The 20,459-nt window shown below is 43.0% G+C and overlaps 1 protein-coding gene across 3 annotated transcripts; it reads left to right on the plus strand.

Moving 5' to 3' along the window:
- Positions 1-604: 604 nt before the first annotated feature.
- Positions 605-20,458, plus strand: pik3c2g (phosphatidylinositol-4-phosphate 3-kinase catalytic subunit type 2 gamma). Of its 3 annotated transcripts, XM_042109255.1 has the most exons (33): positions 605-680; positions 825-1,610; positions 1,726-1,808; positions 2,293-2,447; positions 2,902-3,016; positions 3,300-3,411; positions 4,069-4,139; positions 4,287-4,350; positions 4,922-5,047; positions 5,268-5,298; positions 5,580-5,763; positions 6,106-6,228; positions 6,336-6,464; positions 7,175-7,289; positions 7,832-7,965; positions 8,514-8,702; positions 8,870-8,963; positions 10,206-10,300; positions 10,774-10,954; positions 11,716-11,823; positions 11,918-12,010; positions 13,157-13,286; positions 13,472-13,608; positions 14,269-14,438; positions 14,564-14,720; positions 15,210-15,319; positions 15,996-16,173; positions 16,778-16,896; positions 17,064-17,160; positions 17,281-17,332; positions 17,485-17,576; positions 17,796-17,921; positions 18,647-20,458. In XM_042109255.1, exons 2-33 carry the CDS (start codon positions 1,164-1,166, stop codon positions 18,797-18,799), a joined length of 4,170 nt encoding a protein of 1,389 aa, XP_041965189.1. In that variant the 5' UTR covers positions 605-680; positions 825-1,163; the 3' UTR covers positions 18,800-20,458. The 3 variants fall into 3 exon arrangements, 2 of the variants coding, with proteins under 2 accessions (XP_041965189.1, XP_041965190.1); XM_042109256.1 differs by lacking the exon at positions 18,647-20,458 and having other exon boundaries at positions 17,485-17,646; positions 17,796-17,869; XR_006034965.1 differs by lacking the exons at positions 17,796-17,921; positions 18,647-20,458 and having other exon boundaries at positions 17,096-17,160; positions 17,485-17,569.
- Position 20,459: the final 1 nt, after the last annotated feature.

Here is a 20,459-nt window from a genome sequence, read left to right on the forward strand (position 1 = left end):
TGTTATGTTTGTCTGTGGACTTAAATTGGTAAAATATGTCTTGTCTTCACCGTGGGATAGTGAGAAACGTAATTTCGATCTCTTTGTATGTCTGGAACATGTGAAGAAATTGACAATAAAGCTGACTTTGACTTTTTGACTTTGACTTTGACTAAATTAATTTTGCAAATAAGAGACAGTCCTACTGTATTTTTTTCTCAACCCAGACAAGCAGTTATGTAAAACTATTTTCACTTTAAAGTGGTTTCATTTGAGGGCAATTCCAAGGAAAATTGACTTTTTGTCACATCCATAATGCCAGTGAAATGCCTTGGCATTTGTATGATGTGAATGATAACATTCATTTTTTGTGCATTTTTTTCTCGTGTACATTCTTCAGCCAAAAATAGCAAATGCTCAAATTCCATGTTTAATCATTCACATGCCTACCATACCATCACATTTTATTGGCGTTATGGATGTTACAAAAAACGTAATTTTCCATGGAATTGCCCTTGAGCTTTGTTTTGTTTTCACATTCTGTTGCGAAATTAAAAAAATGTCAGGTACGAGAGCACTAAAAAGCGTGGCCTAGTCTAGGCCTACTTTCGATATCAACAGGTAAAACCTGAAGTGCTGTAGTCAGTGAAGTCCTGTTCTTTTCTCGCTGCCAGCTGTGGACGGAGGCGGAGGAGTTCTAGGTAAAACTAAATGATTTCTTTATATTATCCAGTTTAAGATGAAATTTAACATGTTTAATCTGGTGGTTAAAGGCAGACATGTTAAAACTATGCCCCACTGTATATTTGCATCTGCATCGTTCTCTTTGTGTTTTTCATCTCCAGGGTAAATTAGCTACGAACCCTGGACGATGTGCTAAATGGAGGAATACAATGGTCGTTTGGCTCCTCAAGCTGGGTGTTAACAGATACCTTCAAACGTTCAAGCTTCTCTTTCCAGTTATAATTTGAAGGATTTGTTAATTATTACACTGACTGCTTTTTTTGGTCGTTACGCTAACCAGCCACATGTGGCAGGTGTGGCACATAGCCTACTTCATAAGCCCTATCCAAGTAGGCCTATTCCATTGAAAACCCACAGGATTAAACTTTATGTTGAACTTGTTTGTCACACAACCGCATTGCTTATGCCAAATATAACCTTTTTATTGGTAACAAGAATTGATGTCACACAGCCTGTCTTTACGGTCTATAATGGATGAACTTGATAAAGACTTTCTAGTTGCGTTAAGTTTTTTGGACGATGACGACTTGGATTTGTATCAATCTCTTTCTGCGCTCTCCGTGTCCCAGCCAACTTTCCCCACGGCGCCTCCAATCAGTGCTGGCCCTCAGGACCATTTTTATGAGACGCTAGATGGCGCAACAGCTACTGCCCCTGCTCCAGAACCGTACTATGAAGTGCTGCATGGGCTCGAGGATTACACAGACACAGAGCAGGTGCCCACGAGAGAGGCATTCATTGCCGCACCTGGGGCTGCCATGCCGCCCCCGGTGCCTCCACGGAGAAGGTTTCTGAGTGTTCAACAACGGACCGAGAGACCGCACTCCTGTGATTTTTCGAGGAAAATCGTACGAACCGCCACATCTGTCGACTCGAGGGACGTTGCAGTGAGTAGTACCAAAGGGTTTAAACAGACAGAGAGTTACGAAGAAAAGGGCACTTAGTTATGATTGAAACCAGGATAAGTTCTCTCAAGAGTGATTACCTGATTCTTCTTTGTAGGACGACAACTGGACTATCAGACTAATTGATAGCCCTCAGGGGAGCAATATTCGAATATCCTGTCTGTGTGCCTCAACAACAAGGTAAGGGATCATCATAGTGGTATATCAGAGGACTTTTATTGTTTTAGCAAGCCCTCGGGAATAAGAACTATAGGAATCATATTTGGACAAAATTGTATGTAATCGTACATAAATTATAAATATTATAGGAATCGTATAGTATTTTTGGGACATTGAAGTACTATAAGGTTGTATCCTACTATAGGAACACTGAAGAAAGTAAATATCTATTACAGAACATTATAGTAGATAGTACATTAGAGTAGATGTATTACAGAACATTATAGAATCATAGAACTACTGTAAAACTCTTATACGTATTGTAATAGTTCTTTTTCGTAAGAGGTTGTGTGTGTGTGTGTGTGTGTGTGTGTGTGTGTGTGTGTGTGTGTGTGCGTGTGTGTATGTTAAAGTATGTTTGTTAAAGTATTTCTTCAAGTATGCATGTTTTGACATTGCCATTACATGATGACATGGTTGAAGGTCATTCTCCCATATATTTCAGGCTAATGTGCCGATACCCCCACAACAACCCTGACTATAACACCGGTTTGGTGTGGGGCAGAGTGTTCCCTCTTCACACGTCTCTTTTGGAGACAGCTGAGTTAACCTTCAACGTATCCACGCCGTGGTTCTCACAACTACCGGTTCCCACTCCGTGTAAGCTTTTGTCTTTTGGAATATAGACTTTATTTCAGTCATTTAATGCATTAGGACAAACTGAAAACTGTAGTTACACTGATGAGTTTGGTGCCATTAGCATAAGTGATTGCACATTGTTGGCGGTAATGAAGGATTCTATCCAACTGTTCATGGCTCTGAAAATCCTTAATGGTCACTTTTGATTTTCCCTTGTATCTCACTCACCATTTATTTGTTTCTTTCTCTGTTTTGTAATGGTGAAACTACTTAATGCACGTTGATAAAGGGGAATCGGTCTTCCTAACGCCATTTTACTTTTATCACTTTTACTTTTATATAATTATCTACTCTTATTTATCTGATTTCAGTCGTTTTTTTCTTTTGCTCCTCCATGTTGCCTCTGTGCAGTAAGCTGTATATTCATGGGGATCTTTTGCTCTTGTGCCCATAAAATGTCCCGCTTTGCTTACAGTAAACAGGACAGTGCTGGACTTTATTCAGGAGATTTGCATTTTGTTGGACAAGCCGCCCAGTGCCGGTGAACAGTGCCTCATGAAGCTCTGTGACTCTGAGGAGTACCTGAGAAAGTAAGAGGTCACCTGTGGCACCCAAAACAAACCTGTATTAATGTATCTGTGATACTTAATGTCTGTTGCACCTTTAGTCTATGGCTGTGTGAAGCACTTTGAGTGGTCATTGTGCTAGAACAAAACACTTACTTACCACCCTAAACCAATCTTTATCAATGTACCAGTGTCAGATCAAAACTTTCTTGGGCTTTTTTTGTCAGTACGTTTATAGAGTTCTCCTGTTGATCGGGAATGTTCCTCCTGTTGATTGATTATATTCCTCCTGTGTTTTCCTTTGCAGTGATGAGATTCTAGGACAGTGCGAGAGCATTCAGAAGTATCACAAGTTCTCTTTGGACATGCCTGTGAGAATTGTGCAACATAGCAATGTGGCAAATCGACTGTGCAGAGATGTAAGTCATTGTACTCGTGGCACGTTTGAAAATGACATTCCCATTGAAGTGCGGTTTAAACATTGACCTGCTAGGGCTGGGCATTGTGTCTTAAGTTCAGATGGCCTGCTTTCCATTCCCCGCTCCTTTGTGACTGGTTAACAACCATAATATGGCCTGTGGGTCCTCCCCTCTCCTGCTCTGCTGCCAGTGTTTTTGTTTGAAACGTCCACCTGGCCAGAGAGACTTTGCTCTGTTTATCAGTAATGCTGCTCCCACCAGCCTGTATTTACCTGACGGGCGCAGGAGAGACCGGTGTGGCACCGCACCTGCAGTAAAAGTGCCCTTGGAGACAATGACAACACAGCAGACTCACAGCAACAACAATTCAATTCAATTCCATGTTTCTGTAACATCATAGCCTTTGTTTGCTTAAAATGCTGTAATTTCTACCTGAACTGCATTTCCTTTCCAACCACCATCATGTGTGAATGATCAGATGCTAGAAGTGTAGTCCTTTCACACTTGAATTAAGTTACTGGTCCATTCAGCTGTGTATAAGTTTTACATGTCTTCAGGCACACTGATATCTAAAAAATATATCTAATAGATGTAGCCTAAATGTGTGATATGTAATGCTAGCTATTTTTCACTCTGCATAATGCCATGTGTCTGTAGGAGGAAGATGACAACCAACCATTTCATTTAAATAATCTCTTGCGGTCTGCGAGTGTCTTCAACACATCACGGTAACAACAACCACTTTCCTGGCCATATTTAATCCCACAAATATACATCTTATCTCTTCCTTTGAAAGGGTAGCATCGACCTATGTGAGGATTTGTCAGCATATGTTTATATGATCTATCCTAAACCGTGTATTCACTCATTTTCAGGGTGGTTCTACAGCAGAAGCTGCGTTGCTACAAAGACGAGGTGAACCAGCTCTTGAGAACTCAGGTGTGTGCTTGGCCCTCTTATCTGACCCCTTGGTCCGTGTTTAAAGACCTGTGCCCACGGGTAGGCAGGGTGTGGTGCTCTCCACCAGTAATCTCAGGCCGACTTTATATAGACTTTATACGCCGATGAAGGAAGGCGTCTGCTTGATAACCCAGTGAAATGCTCTCAAGGGCTCTGTTCTGTTGAGGATGGTTTTTTGCTTTGTTGGTGATTATGATTTTGGCGGTAAATAGGCTTGGTTGTTGATTGGCCGCTGTGGGAAATCCCCTACTTACAGCACTAAGACTGTAACACCTGTCCTGTGTACATCTGAAATGATATTTTCTGTAATGGCAGACCATCAGCAGGTGTGCGAGCCTCACTTAGCCACTGGACACTGGTTGTGCAGCCAGAGATTAGCAGTCCTAAAAGTATTCCATCACACAAGACGCTCTGTGGATTATTACGGACATGTTAAGAAATATCACAATCAGTTGTGTAATATCGCTCCATATACTGTATATCGCTCCATGTATGTGGCCGATTGAAACACACACCGTTCTAAAAAGTAATGGGTGTAACTTTATTACAGTCTGGGGACAATGTAAACCAGATAGTAACAGAGGTGCGGACCATCTGTAATCTACTGTCCGGCATTTCCACTGTACAACTGGAGGAGGCCATAGGCACTGTCAAGAGAATAACGCCCAAGATGCTGGTATGTACCTGCATCAACATTCTCAACAGTATTATTTTGTGAAATTGAGAAAATATAATCTTTCTTCTTCTGATACACTATGTGGGCTAGTGATATAGCATATACTGTACATGTATAACTGTATAACATTATACTATACTATTTATAGGAGATTAGCTGTCTATGATCTGACACTGACCGAGTTCAGATCAGATGATGATTGAGCTTTTCTGTTTCCCAGAGCCCGCCAGAGATGAGTGACATAGAGACAGGTATGTGTCTGTGAATGGGGCTGAGATCTTACTAATCTTGAGATCTTGCTTATCCATCTGACACAGAGACAGGTATGTGTCTGTGAATGGGACTGAGATCTTCCTAACCCTGCCACTGGAGTGTGCGCTGAAAGAGGAGGCTGTTGAACGCTTTTTGGCACCTGATTAGGAAGCTTGACCTGTTGAGCAGACTTGTTGAGAAAAACACTCCTCTTCTGCATCAGTATACAGTATGGGCATGAAAACACGCAGTACATATCTGTAGTTCTGCTTTGTTGCAGGTGTGGTGATCCTGCACCAAGCTCTGGAGAAATTTCTCTACATCTTCTTTGACAACTTCCACTCAGACTTCCGAGTTGAGGACGCGAATCACATTCTCCCCAAGGCTGACGTCGGCCTCAACACGGGTACTCTGCAGTTCAACCTCGCCGCCCTCTACAAACTAGAACACAACTGGCTCACCAGGTACTGTGTGACCTGCTCTAAAACCAAAAAAGCTTTAACTACGGCAATGACTTCTGGGTGAGGCTAAAAACATTCTGCTTTTTTAGACTGGAGGCAAGTTGACAAACCAAAACAAATGTTATATTTGTGTGTCTGCTTGACATAAGCTTGACATGGATTACAGATTAAACATATTAGACATCATTGTGTTTGTGAGCTTCAGCTGGTACAGGATCTCTGTAACTCTCTGTTTTCAGTCTCCGAAAGAGGCTAATAGCATATTACTGTATGATATAGTGTATTTATGAGTGAATTCATGAGGATATCAGTATGTGTGTGTAAGGTTGTCTCTGTTATCTCCAGTCTGGATTTGTTTAGCCTGTCGTGCTCCCTGACGTACGGAGGCAAGAACCTCTGTGAGCCGGTGGTATCTGAGAACATCAGCACCGCTCTTTCCATAGGCAACAAGCTCCGCTGCAACAGAATGTAAGAACCGTTTCTGGCTTTAGGTGCAAAATCATCACATTTCATAAGTCTTATTGTGACGCTTCTGAGCACATTCCACAAACGCATGCCTGTGTTTGTCTCTCTAGGGTGGTATTTCCGGTCCAAGTCCGAGATCTTCCCTATGAATCCATGCTGACGTTCCGTCTGTTTGGGTCCAAACAGGGCAAATCCCAAGAGCTTCTGCGCTGGGCAGTCCTACCCCTCTACACTAACAGGTAACATGTAAATAGGTACACTAATCTAGTGTAGATAAGTACACTAAAGGCCTACGCACACCGGCACCGACATGAGTGTGGCTCACTCCACTTTCCACATTCCATTAGATTCCATTGTTCTCAATACAACTCTGCACGTGTAGTCGCCGCCGTGTAGATTACGATTCAGTTCTATTTTGTTGGGGCCGCTGCATAAGATCCATTGTTCATCCAGTGTTCGCCAGTTACAAACGCCGGCGCTGATGTGCGTGGCAAGTGACAGTGCACTCATGTTGGCGCACCCTTTAACAGGTACAGTAACGTGTAGCTCATCGGTCAGATTCTTTCTCTTCTATTAAAGGCACTATCAACACATTGCTTAATGGACACAACATGGGTGTAGTGTGATTGGCAGTTCAGCTCAAATATCAACAATCTTTCATCAGGATCATGCACTACGCCTTCAAGCTCCGCTAATAAAGCTCTTTACCCATGATCTTGTGTGACTGCATGTTACAGTAGACCTACCTCTCTGTCTTCAAAATAATGGATGCTGGAACAAAATCAATCGTGGTGATTTATGCTTCATCCATCCATCCACTGAACCCTTTAATTAGTGGCTGCCTGTAGGACTGAGCTGTGTATCGTAGCGTCCCGCTGGTGGTCTCCTTAGTGGTCCTCCTCCATCTCCCCTGCTCATTAGCTAATGGAGAGTTTTCTCCTCCTGACAGGACTCTGGTCTGCGGCACCACGCTGCTCAGCATGTCCATGCTGGTGGAGGTCAGCACGCCTCCGTCGCCGGCCCTGTCGGACAACCACCGCCAGCCCAGCGGGGTCATCCTGCAGGTGGGGCACTCTCCGGGGCATCGCTCAAAGCCTTCTCCAGTCCACTTACTAATGCAGTAGTCACATGTAATCACATCACACAATAATACTAATACCACATCCACACAATAATACACGGTTTGATGGTGTTTTATGCACCCAACGTCGTCTTCCAGGCAGCGCTGACACTGTCGACTTAAAGGCACCTTATCCTAAACCTAACCCTAATCCTAACTCTAACCCTAACCTTAACCCATGCCTAACCATAGCGCCTTCCAGGCAGCGCTGCCTTGAAGACAACGTTGGGGGCATAAAACACCAAGAAACATAATACACACTTTTACAGGTAGCAATTAATATTCTATCGTCTGCGTTTGCACTGTGGCTTGACTGTCAGTCCTCATTTGTTCCAAGCTGCTTTAAATAAAAGTGTCAGCTGAATGAATAAATCTAAATAAATGCACTTAGAAATAATACACAACACACTACTTTTTGCTCCTGATAAAGCTAATAAAACTGTTCTGTGTACAGTTATTTCATTTTGTTTTATTTTCCGTCCTTAGGTGGAGTTCCCAGAGCTGAAACATTGGACATATGACAGACCTGTTGCTCTGCCCGGGTCAGTGTTGTTCACAGAACCTTGTTTGGAGCTCAAAAAAAGAATTGTAGAGGTTTCCCAGAATCATTGCTTTCATCTGTAAGTAACCTGCTCAGTACCACACACTTACCATGCACCTCCTCCTGCCCACTACTGTCTCTCATGGCTACGTCTTCTGGCTGACTCTTGATCACTTCTCTGGTTGTCACTTGAACTTCTGCACTACCATCCTCTATTCATCCTGTTCTGCATTTATTAATCATTACTCTAAGGTCTCCATTTTGTATTGTAGCTTTAATGTCAGTCCTCATCGCCTTAAGTCGCTTTAGACAAAAGCATCATCTAAATGAGTGAATTTGCATGTAAGCACAGTCAGGTGCAATGTTTATTCCCTAGCCTATATTATTTACTCTGTCTTTTCTGGGGCCTCACCATAGCATATGATTTAGTTAGTTTTATAGAGGTGATTTAAGGCGAAAAAAGGGGGATTTAAGGGGGAAAAAGGGCCATTGATGTAGATACCAGAAACACTCGGGGACAAAGCTCAAGACACAGTCACTCAAAACCAGCTCCTTATTTACTGTAAAGAGAGAGAGTGGCATGTTTGTAGGACTCACACCTTTGCCTTAACACCACCACTGTCACAGCCTGACAGAGAACGAGCGAGCCCTGCTGTGGTCCAAGCGCCACTCCTGCAGTGAGCAGAACAGCCTGCTGCACCTAGTGCTGGGTGGCGCCCCCCAGTGGCGACCGCAGGACCTTACGGAGATTTACACCATCCTGGAGCACTGGAACCTGCAGTCCTCAGAGGAGGCTCTCTTCCTGCTCAGTGACAGGTCAGTCACGCCAGCAAGAACTACAGGGTGTAATATGAAATCTTTATTATGTGAGATTACACTCACAGCATTGCGACCAGAGAATAACAATGGTTTTGTTTTACTTTGTTGACTCATCATACCTTGGCTGACTTTTTTAACACCTGCATTAATTTGCTGTACACTAGTTTTCAAGACCAGACTGTCCGGATGGCCGCTGTGCAATACTTTGAGCATGTATCAGACGGGGAGCTGGAGGAGTTTTTGCCACAGCTGGTGCAGGTGAGAGTGCTGGCCTTGCTTTGTGCCTAGGTCTAGGTCCTAGGTCTCTCAGACAAAATAAGGTGATTTGTTGGCTAGATATGCCATTGCTCATTTTATGAATGTTCTATTCGCGAAAACCCCACGCTCTCCCGCTTTATGTTTAATGGGTGTGTTTTCCAAAAGTTGCAATAATCCTAAATAATAAAGATTGTCGTACTCCAAAATACACTTATTACTCGTACTCTTACTTTTTCTGAGTAGCAGCAGGAGTTACTGAGAGAAAAATATTAAAAGACAATAAGAGTATTTTGGAGTGTGACCATCTTTATTACTTTGTTACTACTTTGGCCATCAGCTTTATATCAATGAGTCATGTTGATCATTTAAGTGTACTTTGAGCACCACACCAAGTGGTGTGACTGTGACCTCATTTCCAGTTGGGGTTAAGTCATTTAAAGACCGTCAGACAAGTCCAGGAAGTGATGTCAATTTCGGAAGTAAGTACCGGTACATAATTTACTTTACTCTTTATGGAGAATACAGCGGGAAAACCTTGTTTTCTTTTACAGTTTATGGAAAAAATAGTTGCATTAGGTATATGCTTTTTATTATGCTTCATAATTAACATTTATTTATGAAATAATCGATTGCGCTTGACTGACTGACTGATCTGCCAGAGTCAGCTGGGAGGAGCTCGAAAAGACGTGACTCACGCATAGGGACTCACGGCAGATATCACGCAGAATTTTGGTTTATGGCTATGGTTTAAATGTCCTCGCTATTCATTAACATGAACATGATGACTGACAAAATCAATTTCTATGATGTTAAATAAATCATTGTAGGCATACATTTAACAAGTCATCATTATATCACATAGATTTTGTGTTTTCTGTAGGCTAGGCTACTGTGTGACGTTGATTTATACAGCAAAAATTCAACAAGTAGGCTATCAAAACGTTTTCAGTACCACTGTTGCAGAAATCATATACAAGAAGGTATCCTTTTGATTTTTTGTACATTTTTGCACATTCCAACATGAGGAAGCAGCATGTGAAACTCTGCCTTATATTCTAACTAATTTTCCGAGCCTGCAGCAGTAGGCCTACTACAGCTGTTACATGATTGTCTGCTGTCCCTTTGTTATGACGCACTTTCTGCAGCGGTCACTCATCTCTAAATGACTTAACTCCCTCTCCTCATTTCTGTGTGACTGTGACCTCATCTTTGTGTGACGGTGACCTCATCTCTGTGCGACAGGCTCTAAAGATGGAGTGGGAGCTGGATGGGCCTCTGGTGACACTGCTGCTGAAGCGCTCCCTATGCAACGTGCGCATCGCTCAACAGCTGTACTGGTGAGGTTGTCCTCCAATGTTACATCCCTACACACCTTTCTTCATAAAACACAGTTAAAGCAACACAATGGAAGAATCGATATTTATTGGTGTCAATATTCAACACCAGTCATTGCCTAGATGGTTCCCAGTTAGTCAAAAACTGACTAAAAGGGTCAAGATCCTACCCGATCAACAACATTGCATAGTGCATAGTGCGTAATATCAAGCATCCTGGGTGTGCATCCTCATAGTTAGCGTGGCAGTGGCAGTTAGCTTCCCTGTTATAGTAAACTGGACGAGCTACTCAGTGTCCTGAAGCACTGAAGAGAAGTCCCCACCTCATGTGAGGTGTGTGTAGTGTCCCAATCTGCTTCCTCCATGCTTGTTCTCACCCACCTTATGGTACTGTATGTCATGAGGAGGAATTCTACTAGTATATTGGTAATGGTGCAATATGGCTCATCCCTAGTGTTTCCCTGTGTCCTGTCCAGGCTGCTGATGGACGCTCAGGAGGATGCGCACTACCGCAGCTGGCTCAGCAAGGTGATGGCGGCGCTGAGGCACTGCTGCGGCCGCGTCCTGAGGGTGGAGCTGGAACGAGAGAGCCAGCTGCTCGGACTGCTTGTCCAGCTGGCCGACAAGATTCGAGCCACCGACAAGGCCAGGAGGAAGGTGGGCTTTGTTCCGCAGTGAATTTTTGGCCCTCTACACTTCTTTTTATGCACTGAACAGTGTTCAGTTGAGTTACAGGCCTTTTATACATTCCAGTTAAAAATGATCCTATTCTTTTGGTCTTTTTTGCATTTGTATTTAAGAATGCATTTACTGTACAAATGATCCTATTATGTTGGTCTTTTTTAACTATGCATGTTGTTTTGCTTTGAACAAACAATGTAAGCAATATAGTTTCAGCTATCCTGTTACATTAGTGAGGTGTGCTTTAGTCATGCTACAAGTTGTAGTGAAAGGCTTTTAGTATTGTTTTTCCTGAAATCACATCTCAGGCATATTTGTACCTCTGTAACCATGCCATTGGATTATCATGCATTAAAGGGACACCAGGCAAGCCTGATACTTTTTCTCTACGAAGCTCCCCCTAGCCTAGTAAACTGATCCTGCTTCTCGCAATGTCTGAGACTTTGTGAGACTGAAGGTCGGCGGGTCGGATACACCGAACTTGCAAGCGGGATATTCTTCCTACAGGCAGTAGGGGCGGGCGAGAGAGTCTTCATTTGCCCTGTAATGAGTCATTTAACCATATACCGACTTACAAAGATGATTAATTAACACGAAAACATTGCCTGGTGTCCCTTTAATATCCTGCATATTTGTACCTCTGTAACCATGCCATTGGATTATCATGCATTAATACCCTGCTTGCAGAGGTGGTGCTGTTTAATTCAGCATGCTGCATTCTTCTCTTTCCACCTCAGGATGTTTTGAACAGCGGCAAGTGGAAAATCGATAAGTTCTTTAAAGGAGGGGTGTCCTGTCGGTTACCACTAGACCCTGCCATCATGGTAACGGGGGTGGACATGGATGTAAGACCTTTAGGTGTTTGTTTGAATGACAATTACTACTGGCCAAAGGCCCAGTTACAGGATGTTCTGACCCGTAATGTGGTGTTACCTTTAGGCCTGTAAGTTCTACAACTCCAACACTGCGCCTCTAGATGTGTCCTTCTTCACCGTTGAACCTCTTGGCAAAAATGTCCACGTCATCTGCAAGGTATGCTCCACAGAGGCATCTAAGCAAAGCTCAATGGACCTCAATAATACTGATAACCTCATAGGTTTGTCATTAATCAGCTAAGTTGGAAAATAGAGTGTGCCTGTGGGTGTCAGTAGTAGGGATGTAACGATTACCAGTATAATGGTAAAAATGTTGACGATAACAATTACCGTTTTCTTTTCAAATATCATAATTATCACGGTTGATTACCGCGGTGTGGAAACCGTGTGTTTAATCCTTCCCAGCTTCATCCGAGCCTGCTTTTGACATACAGTAGGCCTGGTACAATGAAACAAAACTGCTACCCTACTGATTCTGTTGTCTAATTGATAGTTTTAACTACGATTAAGATTAGGCTACACCTGATTTTAAAAGGCGGAACATTTTCACCGCATGTAGCCACTCTGCGTCTTTTTATGTTTGCGTCTCACTCATTGGATCCAAATAACAGAAATAGCAAACTCCAAGTTATGGTAGGGTAAGTTAAGCACATAGCCAATTGAACATGGACACTTTTTGAAACTATTTTAGCTTGTGCAGGCCTATCAGTGCTTTCTGAACATATTGAACACACTTTTAGAAATACCGTGATAATACCGAAAACCGTGATCATTTTGGTCACTATAACCGTGAGGTTAAATTTTCATACCGTTACATCCCTAGTCAGTAGTAGTTTAGTAGAAATGTGGTGTGATGTGTGACAAGTGCCTGTCTATGTTCTACATGTGTGTCTATTAATGAGAACTCTTTACTGCAAACCAAATAAAGTAACCTGAACCTGCTGTCCATAAGATATCCAGGAGATAACCTAAAGGATGATAGAGTGTCTCTGGGTGTCATTAGTAGTAGTTTAGAAGAACTGTGGTGTGAGATGTTCATTCTGTAACATTAATAATGGTGTTCATAAATATGCTGTGCTGTCCAGACAGGAGGTAACCTGCGGCAGGACTGTCCATTCTGTAACGTTATAGTGTAGCGTGTAGTTGTTTAATAGATGTGTTGTTCCCTCCAGACTGGAGATAACCTGCATATTGTGTCTGTGGGTGTCAGTAGTGTATTGTTCCCTCCAGACTGGAGATAACCTGCATATTGTGTCTGTGGGTGCCAGTAGTAGTTGTTTAATAGATGTGTTGTTCCCTCCAGACTGGAGATAACCTGCGGCAGGACATGCTGGTGCTGCAGATCGTGCGTGTGATGAACAGGGTGTGGCTGCAGGAGGGGCTGGACATGCGCATGGTCACGTACAGGTGCCTCTCCACAGGCAAAAACCAGGGTCAGTCCACAGGTCATTCACCATGACGGTGACTCATTAATATCACTAAGGAAGAGCCAGAATATCCTGCAGAATCACCATAACCAGCGGTGTCATTTTGGTGTATGCATGTATGTGTTTTGGTAATGCAATGTGACTTTCTCTGCATGAAGGCCATATACCCATTTTTTCTGAACATTTCCCAGGGCTGGTGGAGGTTGTGCCAGATGCAGTGACCTTGGCCAAGATCCACCTGGAGTTTGGTCTCGGGGGCGTGCTGAGGGAAGACTCCCTGGAAAAATGGTTCCATATGAGGAACAAAACATGGGAAAACTATGAGGAGGTACACACACACACACACACACATGAACACAACTCACAGCTCACCACACACCAGCTTGAGATGGATAGTAAGGGAATGAATAAATGAGCCAATTACACACATACATTTTGAGCACTTGAGGGCTCTGTTAGTTATTGTTGAACTACAGCTATGAGTCAGCCTCCTGTCAGGGCATCAAAGGCCATGAAACATCGTTCCGAAGGTTGTATACTAATAAAGGGCCAATGTTAAAGGGACACCAGGCAACATTTTCGTGTTAATTAATCATCTTTGTAAGTCGGTATATGGTTAAATGACTCATTACAGGGCGAATGGAGGCTCTCTCGCCTGCCCCTACTGCCTGTAGGAAGAATATCCCACTTGCAAGTTCGGTGTATCCTACCCGCCGACCGAAGCAGGATCAGTTTACAGCACAGAGGCAGGCTAACGAAACGCTAGAGATTGTTGCAAACGTGTGTATAATGGCAGTGCCGGCGAAGAAGCAGCGAAAACCCTTGACGGAAGACGCAAAGAAAAGGAAAAGAGCTTCAGACCGAGCGAGGGGGAGTTTCGTAGAGAAAAAGCATCAGGCTTGCCTGGTGTCCCTTTAAACAGAAGATGTGCAGATAAAAAACCAGGCGCCATCAACAGACCTGAACACAATGCTTCTCTTGTTGCCAGGCCGTTATGAACTTCCTGCACTCCTGCGCGGGCTGGTGCGTGGCGACATTCGTACTGGGCATCTGTGATCGCCATAATGACAACATCATGCTCAAACACAGCGGCCACATGTTCCACATCGACTTTGGCAAGATCATGGGCAACGCCCAGAAGTTCGCCTCCATTAAAAGGCAAGTTCAGAAACCCGCTCAAATGACCAGTGGCTATGTACACCATTTTATCACCAAATTAGTAACACTTAAGTCTTACCTTACTTCTCCACTCTGCTCTCTCCCCCTAATTTTTGTGATGGTAGGGACCGGACCCCATTCATCTTCTCTTCAGAGATGCAGCACTTTATTACAGGAGGGGGGGAGAATCCGCAGCGATTCCATCGGTTTGTGGAGCTATGCTGTACAGCGTATAATGGACTGCGAAGACGTAGTGTCCTGGTGCTAAGCCTGCTACAGCTGGTAAGATTGAGATGTTTTAGCTTTGTATGTGGTGCTAAGTAGTATGGAGTAGTATGAGGCGTAAACAGTTTTATTCTTGCCTCTCTCTCTCTCTCTCTCTCTCTCTCTCTCTCTCTCTCTCTCTCTCTCTCTTTCTTTCTTTTTTCTCTCTCTCTCTCTCTCTGTTTCTAAATCTTAAGACCAAACCGTTCTCAGACGCTTTCTGCTAACTGGTCAAATGCACGTCTTGTTAATTAGATGCAGATGTCTTTTAATTACTTTTACCTTTAAATACTATTACCTTGTGTCTTTTATGTCTTTTAATTGTTCTATTTTATGTACTTTACTTTTTAATATTTTTTTTTATTAAACTATTTCTCTTTTATTAATTAATTTACCGTACTATTATTCTTTGTTTTTGTTTATGTAAAGCACATTGAATGACCCCTATGTATGAAATGCACTATATAAATCAACCTGCGTTGCCTTACCTTGTGTCTGTGTGTGTAGATGCTGGGTGCAGGCATGCCCGAGATGAAGGATGTACAGGACCTGCAGTATGTGCACAGCAACCTCAGACCTCATGATTCTGAGCTGGAGGCCACAGCGTACTTCACACAGTGAGTTCATACTAACATTTCAGTCACCAAATGAAGCGGCTCATCGCAGTTCATAGGTATCAGCAGATTTCCTGCAACACTTAACTTGGATAGTCTACTTTGAGAGGCTTTAGAAGGGGGTTTATTGAAATTCAAGTTAATCTTTAAAGTTGTTGTTATTAGTAACATCGCCAAAATCCATCTTCTTAACCTAACCTTAACCATGTGTTGTTAAGAGAGTGGCAACAGATATAATCTGAATATCTGTAGTCTATACAGACTATCAAAGTCCAAAGTGTTTTGTTTTTATTTGATTTTCTTATTTAACAACATTAGAAATATTCAACTACACCATTTGGCATAGGTAGCCAGGAAGAAAAAGCTACTTTTCAACAGCAAAGAACTTTGAGCATAGCCCAGTTCAGGTGGTGGTGGTGGAGGTGGTCTGCCTTGGGCTGTGTGAGAGAGAGATGGAGTGAGCAGGAGGAGAAAGAGGATAAGGAACAGGAAGAGGGGAGAGTGAGAAGAGATAAGAAAATACACGTGACGGCATGTACACAAGAGCAGGAATGATTCATTTAACCGAAGTCAGGAGGAGGCTAATATTATAACAATGCCTAAAAGTGGGTTCTTTCATCACATAGTGTTATTTTGGTTTAGGTCTAAATGACGTTTGTATGGTCCTTTACCCTCATAGGAAGATTAAGGAAAGCATGGGGAGTTTCCCGGTCAAGCTCAACTTCCTCATCCATAACATGGTCCAGATTCCAGCCAAGAAGACCACATTGCCCTCGGCCCCTGTGCAGGCGTCCTCTCCCAGCACAAACATCCAAGAGGTCGTCATCCAGAAGTCCCGGGTGAAAGGAAAAGATGTGGTGAGACACTTTACACAGACTCTTACTCAAACACTTATAATTCACTCCGGTGTACAAAGCAGATATTGTACAGGAGTCACGTTCAAGGAAAAAGATAAAACCTATTCAAACACTCATAATTCACTCCCGTCTACAAAGCAGATATTGTACAGGCATTACATTCAAGGAAAAAAAGGAAGTGTAAAGATAGATACAAGATCTTGGCACAAGGGCCATATTGTGAAATGACACCTATGAATTGCTCTTCCTTGTAATTCATGCCACAGACAAAATGGACACCCAGCGATATAATTATGTTCCCCTTTGCTTGAAGGGGTTGTGAGTGTCTAGCGTGAGTGACCCAGCCACTTAGCACTGGGCGCTAATGAGGTAAACAACGTGGCATCAGTCTTATCCAGGCCACTTGTGAGCAGACAGTGCCCATCTGCTCAGTGTCAAGCTCTCTGTCTTGCTAACTGCCCAGATGACACTAATATGCTTTAGCGTTAGCTTGCTTTGTATTTGTTCATCATTTAGCATCTCTGCAGCACTGTACCGTAAGGCCTAATGTAAGAACGTTCTTGAACATCTAAGAAGGGGAAATATGGGTTGTTTTGCGTTTCAGACCTTTGAAGTAAGAGTGACCATTGATGATGGGTTCCTCATCAGTGAAAAAACCTTTGGACAATTTGAGCTAATTCACAAAAAGCTGCAGAAGCACTTTATAGAGTCTGCTCTTCCACAGTGAGTAAATGTTTATCTTACCTGTCTTTCCTTGTGAAAATGTCAAGTCTTCTGTACATGGCAAATATTTTATAGCGTCGCTAAAATGGCAGTGAACGTTGTGTTATCACTGTTATGAAAGCTTGTTTCTGAGATGTGACATTAACACACTCTCATCCACTTGCTAGATTCCCCCGGTGGTTTAATATGTCTTTTACAGCAAACAGAAAAATGACTCTGCTCAACAAATATCTGAAGGAGCTGTTCGAGGGTCCATGCAAAGGTGTAAGTAGCTGTTCTTGTGTCCCTCCTGGCCAGTGTTCGGGCTGGCTTTTTAATGTTTTGAATGTCATAATGTGGTATTTCAGAATCTTTCTGATTCTTTAATCTGAATGTCTCAAACAGAATGAGTTTGTCTGCAGCCTGTTCCTGGATGGACCGGCTACAACGATGAAAGGTATGCATGGTAGGGGGGCGGGGCTGACACCGATATCACCGCTCAGCCTCTTTGAAATATCAGTCTGCAAACTTGTTTTTTACTGTAGAAACACTTTAAAAAGAACATAGTATGTGCTTATCTTTTTACTCATGTTAACATTTTATTTGCAGATCCAACTGGTCCATCCAAACCCCAGATTCAGCTCCTCATGTCTTACAAAGACTTGAAACTCTCGGTCATGGTCAAGCACCTAAAGAACATTGTACGTTTTTTGAAGTGCAGTCCTACAAGCACTTCAGGTCTCTTACGATGAATAATCTCACAATGAAAATGTAATTAATGGGATGATTAAGATTATCTCAATTATTGAAATTATGGGCAGTGTAGGACCTCATCTCAGATTATAGTCCTACTGCTGCAGTCGTTTGTCAGTGATCTCTCCATCCTTCTCTCTGCTATCCCTCTCTCTGAATTCCTCCAGAGATTGCCAAATGGCTCGTGTCCTGATGCCTATGTGGTCACTCGCCTCAGACCAGACCAGCACAACACTTCAAAGAAAAAGACCAAAGTGGTGAAAAACAACGACAACCCAACATTCAACGAACTGGTACGAGACACCACGTGCAGCCCACCACTACCCACACCAAGTGCAGACGCAAAGCCAGACAGATGCACAATTGCACAATTTCAACCCAATTTTGCTGCTCTTATTTCTTCATTGTATGTGCCTTCTTATTGACTTTTTATTGTTTACTTGAATGTTATGTTTGTCTGTGGACTTAATTGATAAAATATGTCTTGTCTTCACCGTGGGATAGTGAGAAATGTAATTTCGATCTCTTTGTATGTCTGGGCATGTGAAGAAATTGACAGTAAAGCAGACTTTGACTTTGACTTTGACTTTGATCCACTATCCCTCTATGTCACATTTATCATGTCAGTCTGAGGAAAGCTCAAACCAATGGCAACCCTACATTCAACAGATTGGTCTGAGACACTCCCTCGACCTATCATACAGGAAATGCCACTCTCTAGAGAACCATCTCCTTTCGGTTTTTCACCGGACTTTAACCTTTAGCTGGTCACCTGTGGGAAGCTTTAGTACTATCTCTATCAGATAAGGATATTTTGAAACTATGAGTCATGTTCGCCTGAAAAGCTGCTTTGTTTTTCAGCCAATCACAACCCCAGTAGAGTTCACAAAGCCTCCGCGCAGGTTATGATCTCCATATAAACTCCACCAGGACAAGGGGTTATGAATGAGCCCATTGTTTGGTGCTGGCTTCAGTTAGGCTGCTTCTTGATAACACACATTATTTTTTTGTCATTTAGATTGAGTACAGAAATATCCTGAGTCTCCACGATCGTGTGCTGGAGGTGACGGTCAAGAGCAAGAAGAACTTTGTGGCGGCGACCAACATCTTCCTGGGAGAGAGAAAGATGGACGTTGAGGAGTGGTACCCGCTTGGACACAGTCCCATTTAAAAAAAAAAAAAAAAAAAAAAAACCTCACTGGAGTGTGTTTTAGCCGTGCGGCCACCAGATGGCAGTCCACACCTCTGGTAAAGTGGCACGTGAAAATGCCTGCACATTCATTTTGTAGCCAGGCAGACAGACTGACTAGGCTGGATGGAGTTGTTACAGAAGAAGCATCTCCATGGGAGAGAACTGTTTACAGGAGTCATCTGTTCATATTTAACTGCTGTGTGAACATCCAGGAGAAATATGTAGCACTTGAGTACATTTAATGGCTACATGTAAAGCGTAGAGAGACGTATGATGTGTATATATTATGAAAGTATTTTTTTTGTGGTTTTAACACTATATTGTGCAAACTCCAGGTCATCATCATAGCTGAATACTAGGAGCATTTATAAAACATAATATAGCTTTTTTCCTCAGACAGAGAACTGGCTCCGTTCAAAGCATTTCGACCAAACAAAACACGGTTCGAAACATGGCACTTTGGTTTGGTGTTTTTTTCCTGTGAACCAGAGTGGTCGTGTCATTCTGCCCTTCAGAGGGGAGAAAGCTAAAAGCATAAGTTTTCCGTTCATATCAACTGTTGTCATGAGTAAACTAAAGGGCAATTGCGCGCAAAACAATCACGTCCATAAGGCCAACACAATGCCATTGTATTTAGTTGCCGTTATGGACGTGACAGTTTTGCGTGGAATTGCCCAAAACTAGTCAACTGACATTACACTGCAGACGTTGACTGGCATTTTCCTGCTGTTTTTACGGGGCTACTGTTCATATCATTCTCCCGTTTATGCATATCATTAACTTTTGTTTTGCATGCAACACCCATTGTTGATGACGCACTCTTGGTTCGGTGGAAACTGGTGGAAATGCAGGCTGATTCACTAAATAGCACCAAGGTTCAAAGAATTCTGAACCTCTTTGTGGTTCCTGCCCTGTGTGAAGAACTCTTTGTGGTTCCTGCTCTGTGTGAAGAACTCGGAGTGGTTTGTGGTTCCTGCTCCGGGTGTTGAATAGATGCCTTTTAACTGCATGGTGGCTTTTGAAATGGCATGTCCTGCGTCAGCACACACACACACACACACACACACACACACACATTCCCTACAGGCCCCACAGCTGGCCCTAAATCTGCTCCCTCGTGTCACAGCGTCAGCCACTGGTGCCATTTACAAAGAGCAGGGGGACAGAGAGCAGTCCCTGTGGTCAGCTCTCCTACACAGCCTCAGCCTATTATCGAAATATCCCGACATGCCGCCACTAGGCTCCGGATCATTATGAAGGATTAGACTAATGATGTAGCCACTGTGTGTGTGTTGTTTTAATTGTATGCGTGTGTATTATTTAACATGCTATTTATATCACCACTGTGCCTTTTCCCTTCATGTGAACTGAAAACCTGCAATGACTGTCTTGTGTGTGTGTGTGGGTCTGTGTGGATGGGGTGTATTATTTCTACTGTCTGTTTTTAGTCATTGTTTTCTTTGCTGTGTGTGTGTGTTTTTTTCCTGATGTTTGGTGCCAGAAGTCCGGCTCTAATTGCTCTCACAAACCACCGTGAGGCTTGTAATTACCTGGACATGAGGAGGAGGAGGAGGGGAGGTCCAGGCGTGTATGTTTGAGACGATTGTGTCTTGGATAAAAAAAAATGCATTCTTAGCAT

This window comes from Alosa sapidissima, chromosome 11 (assembly GCF_018492685.1).
Source record: "Alosa sapidissima isolate fAloSap1 chromosome 11, fAloSap1.pri, whole genome shotgun sequence".
Lineage (NCBI taxonomy): Eukaryota > Metazoa > Chordata > Actinopteri > Clupeiformes > Clupeidae > Alosa > Alosa sapidissima.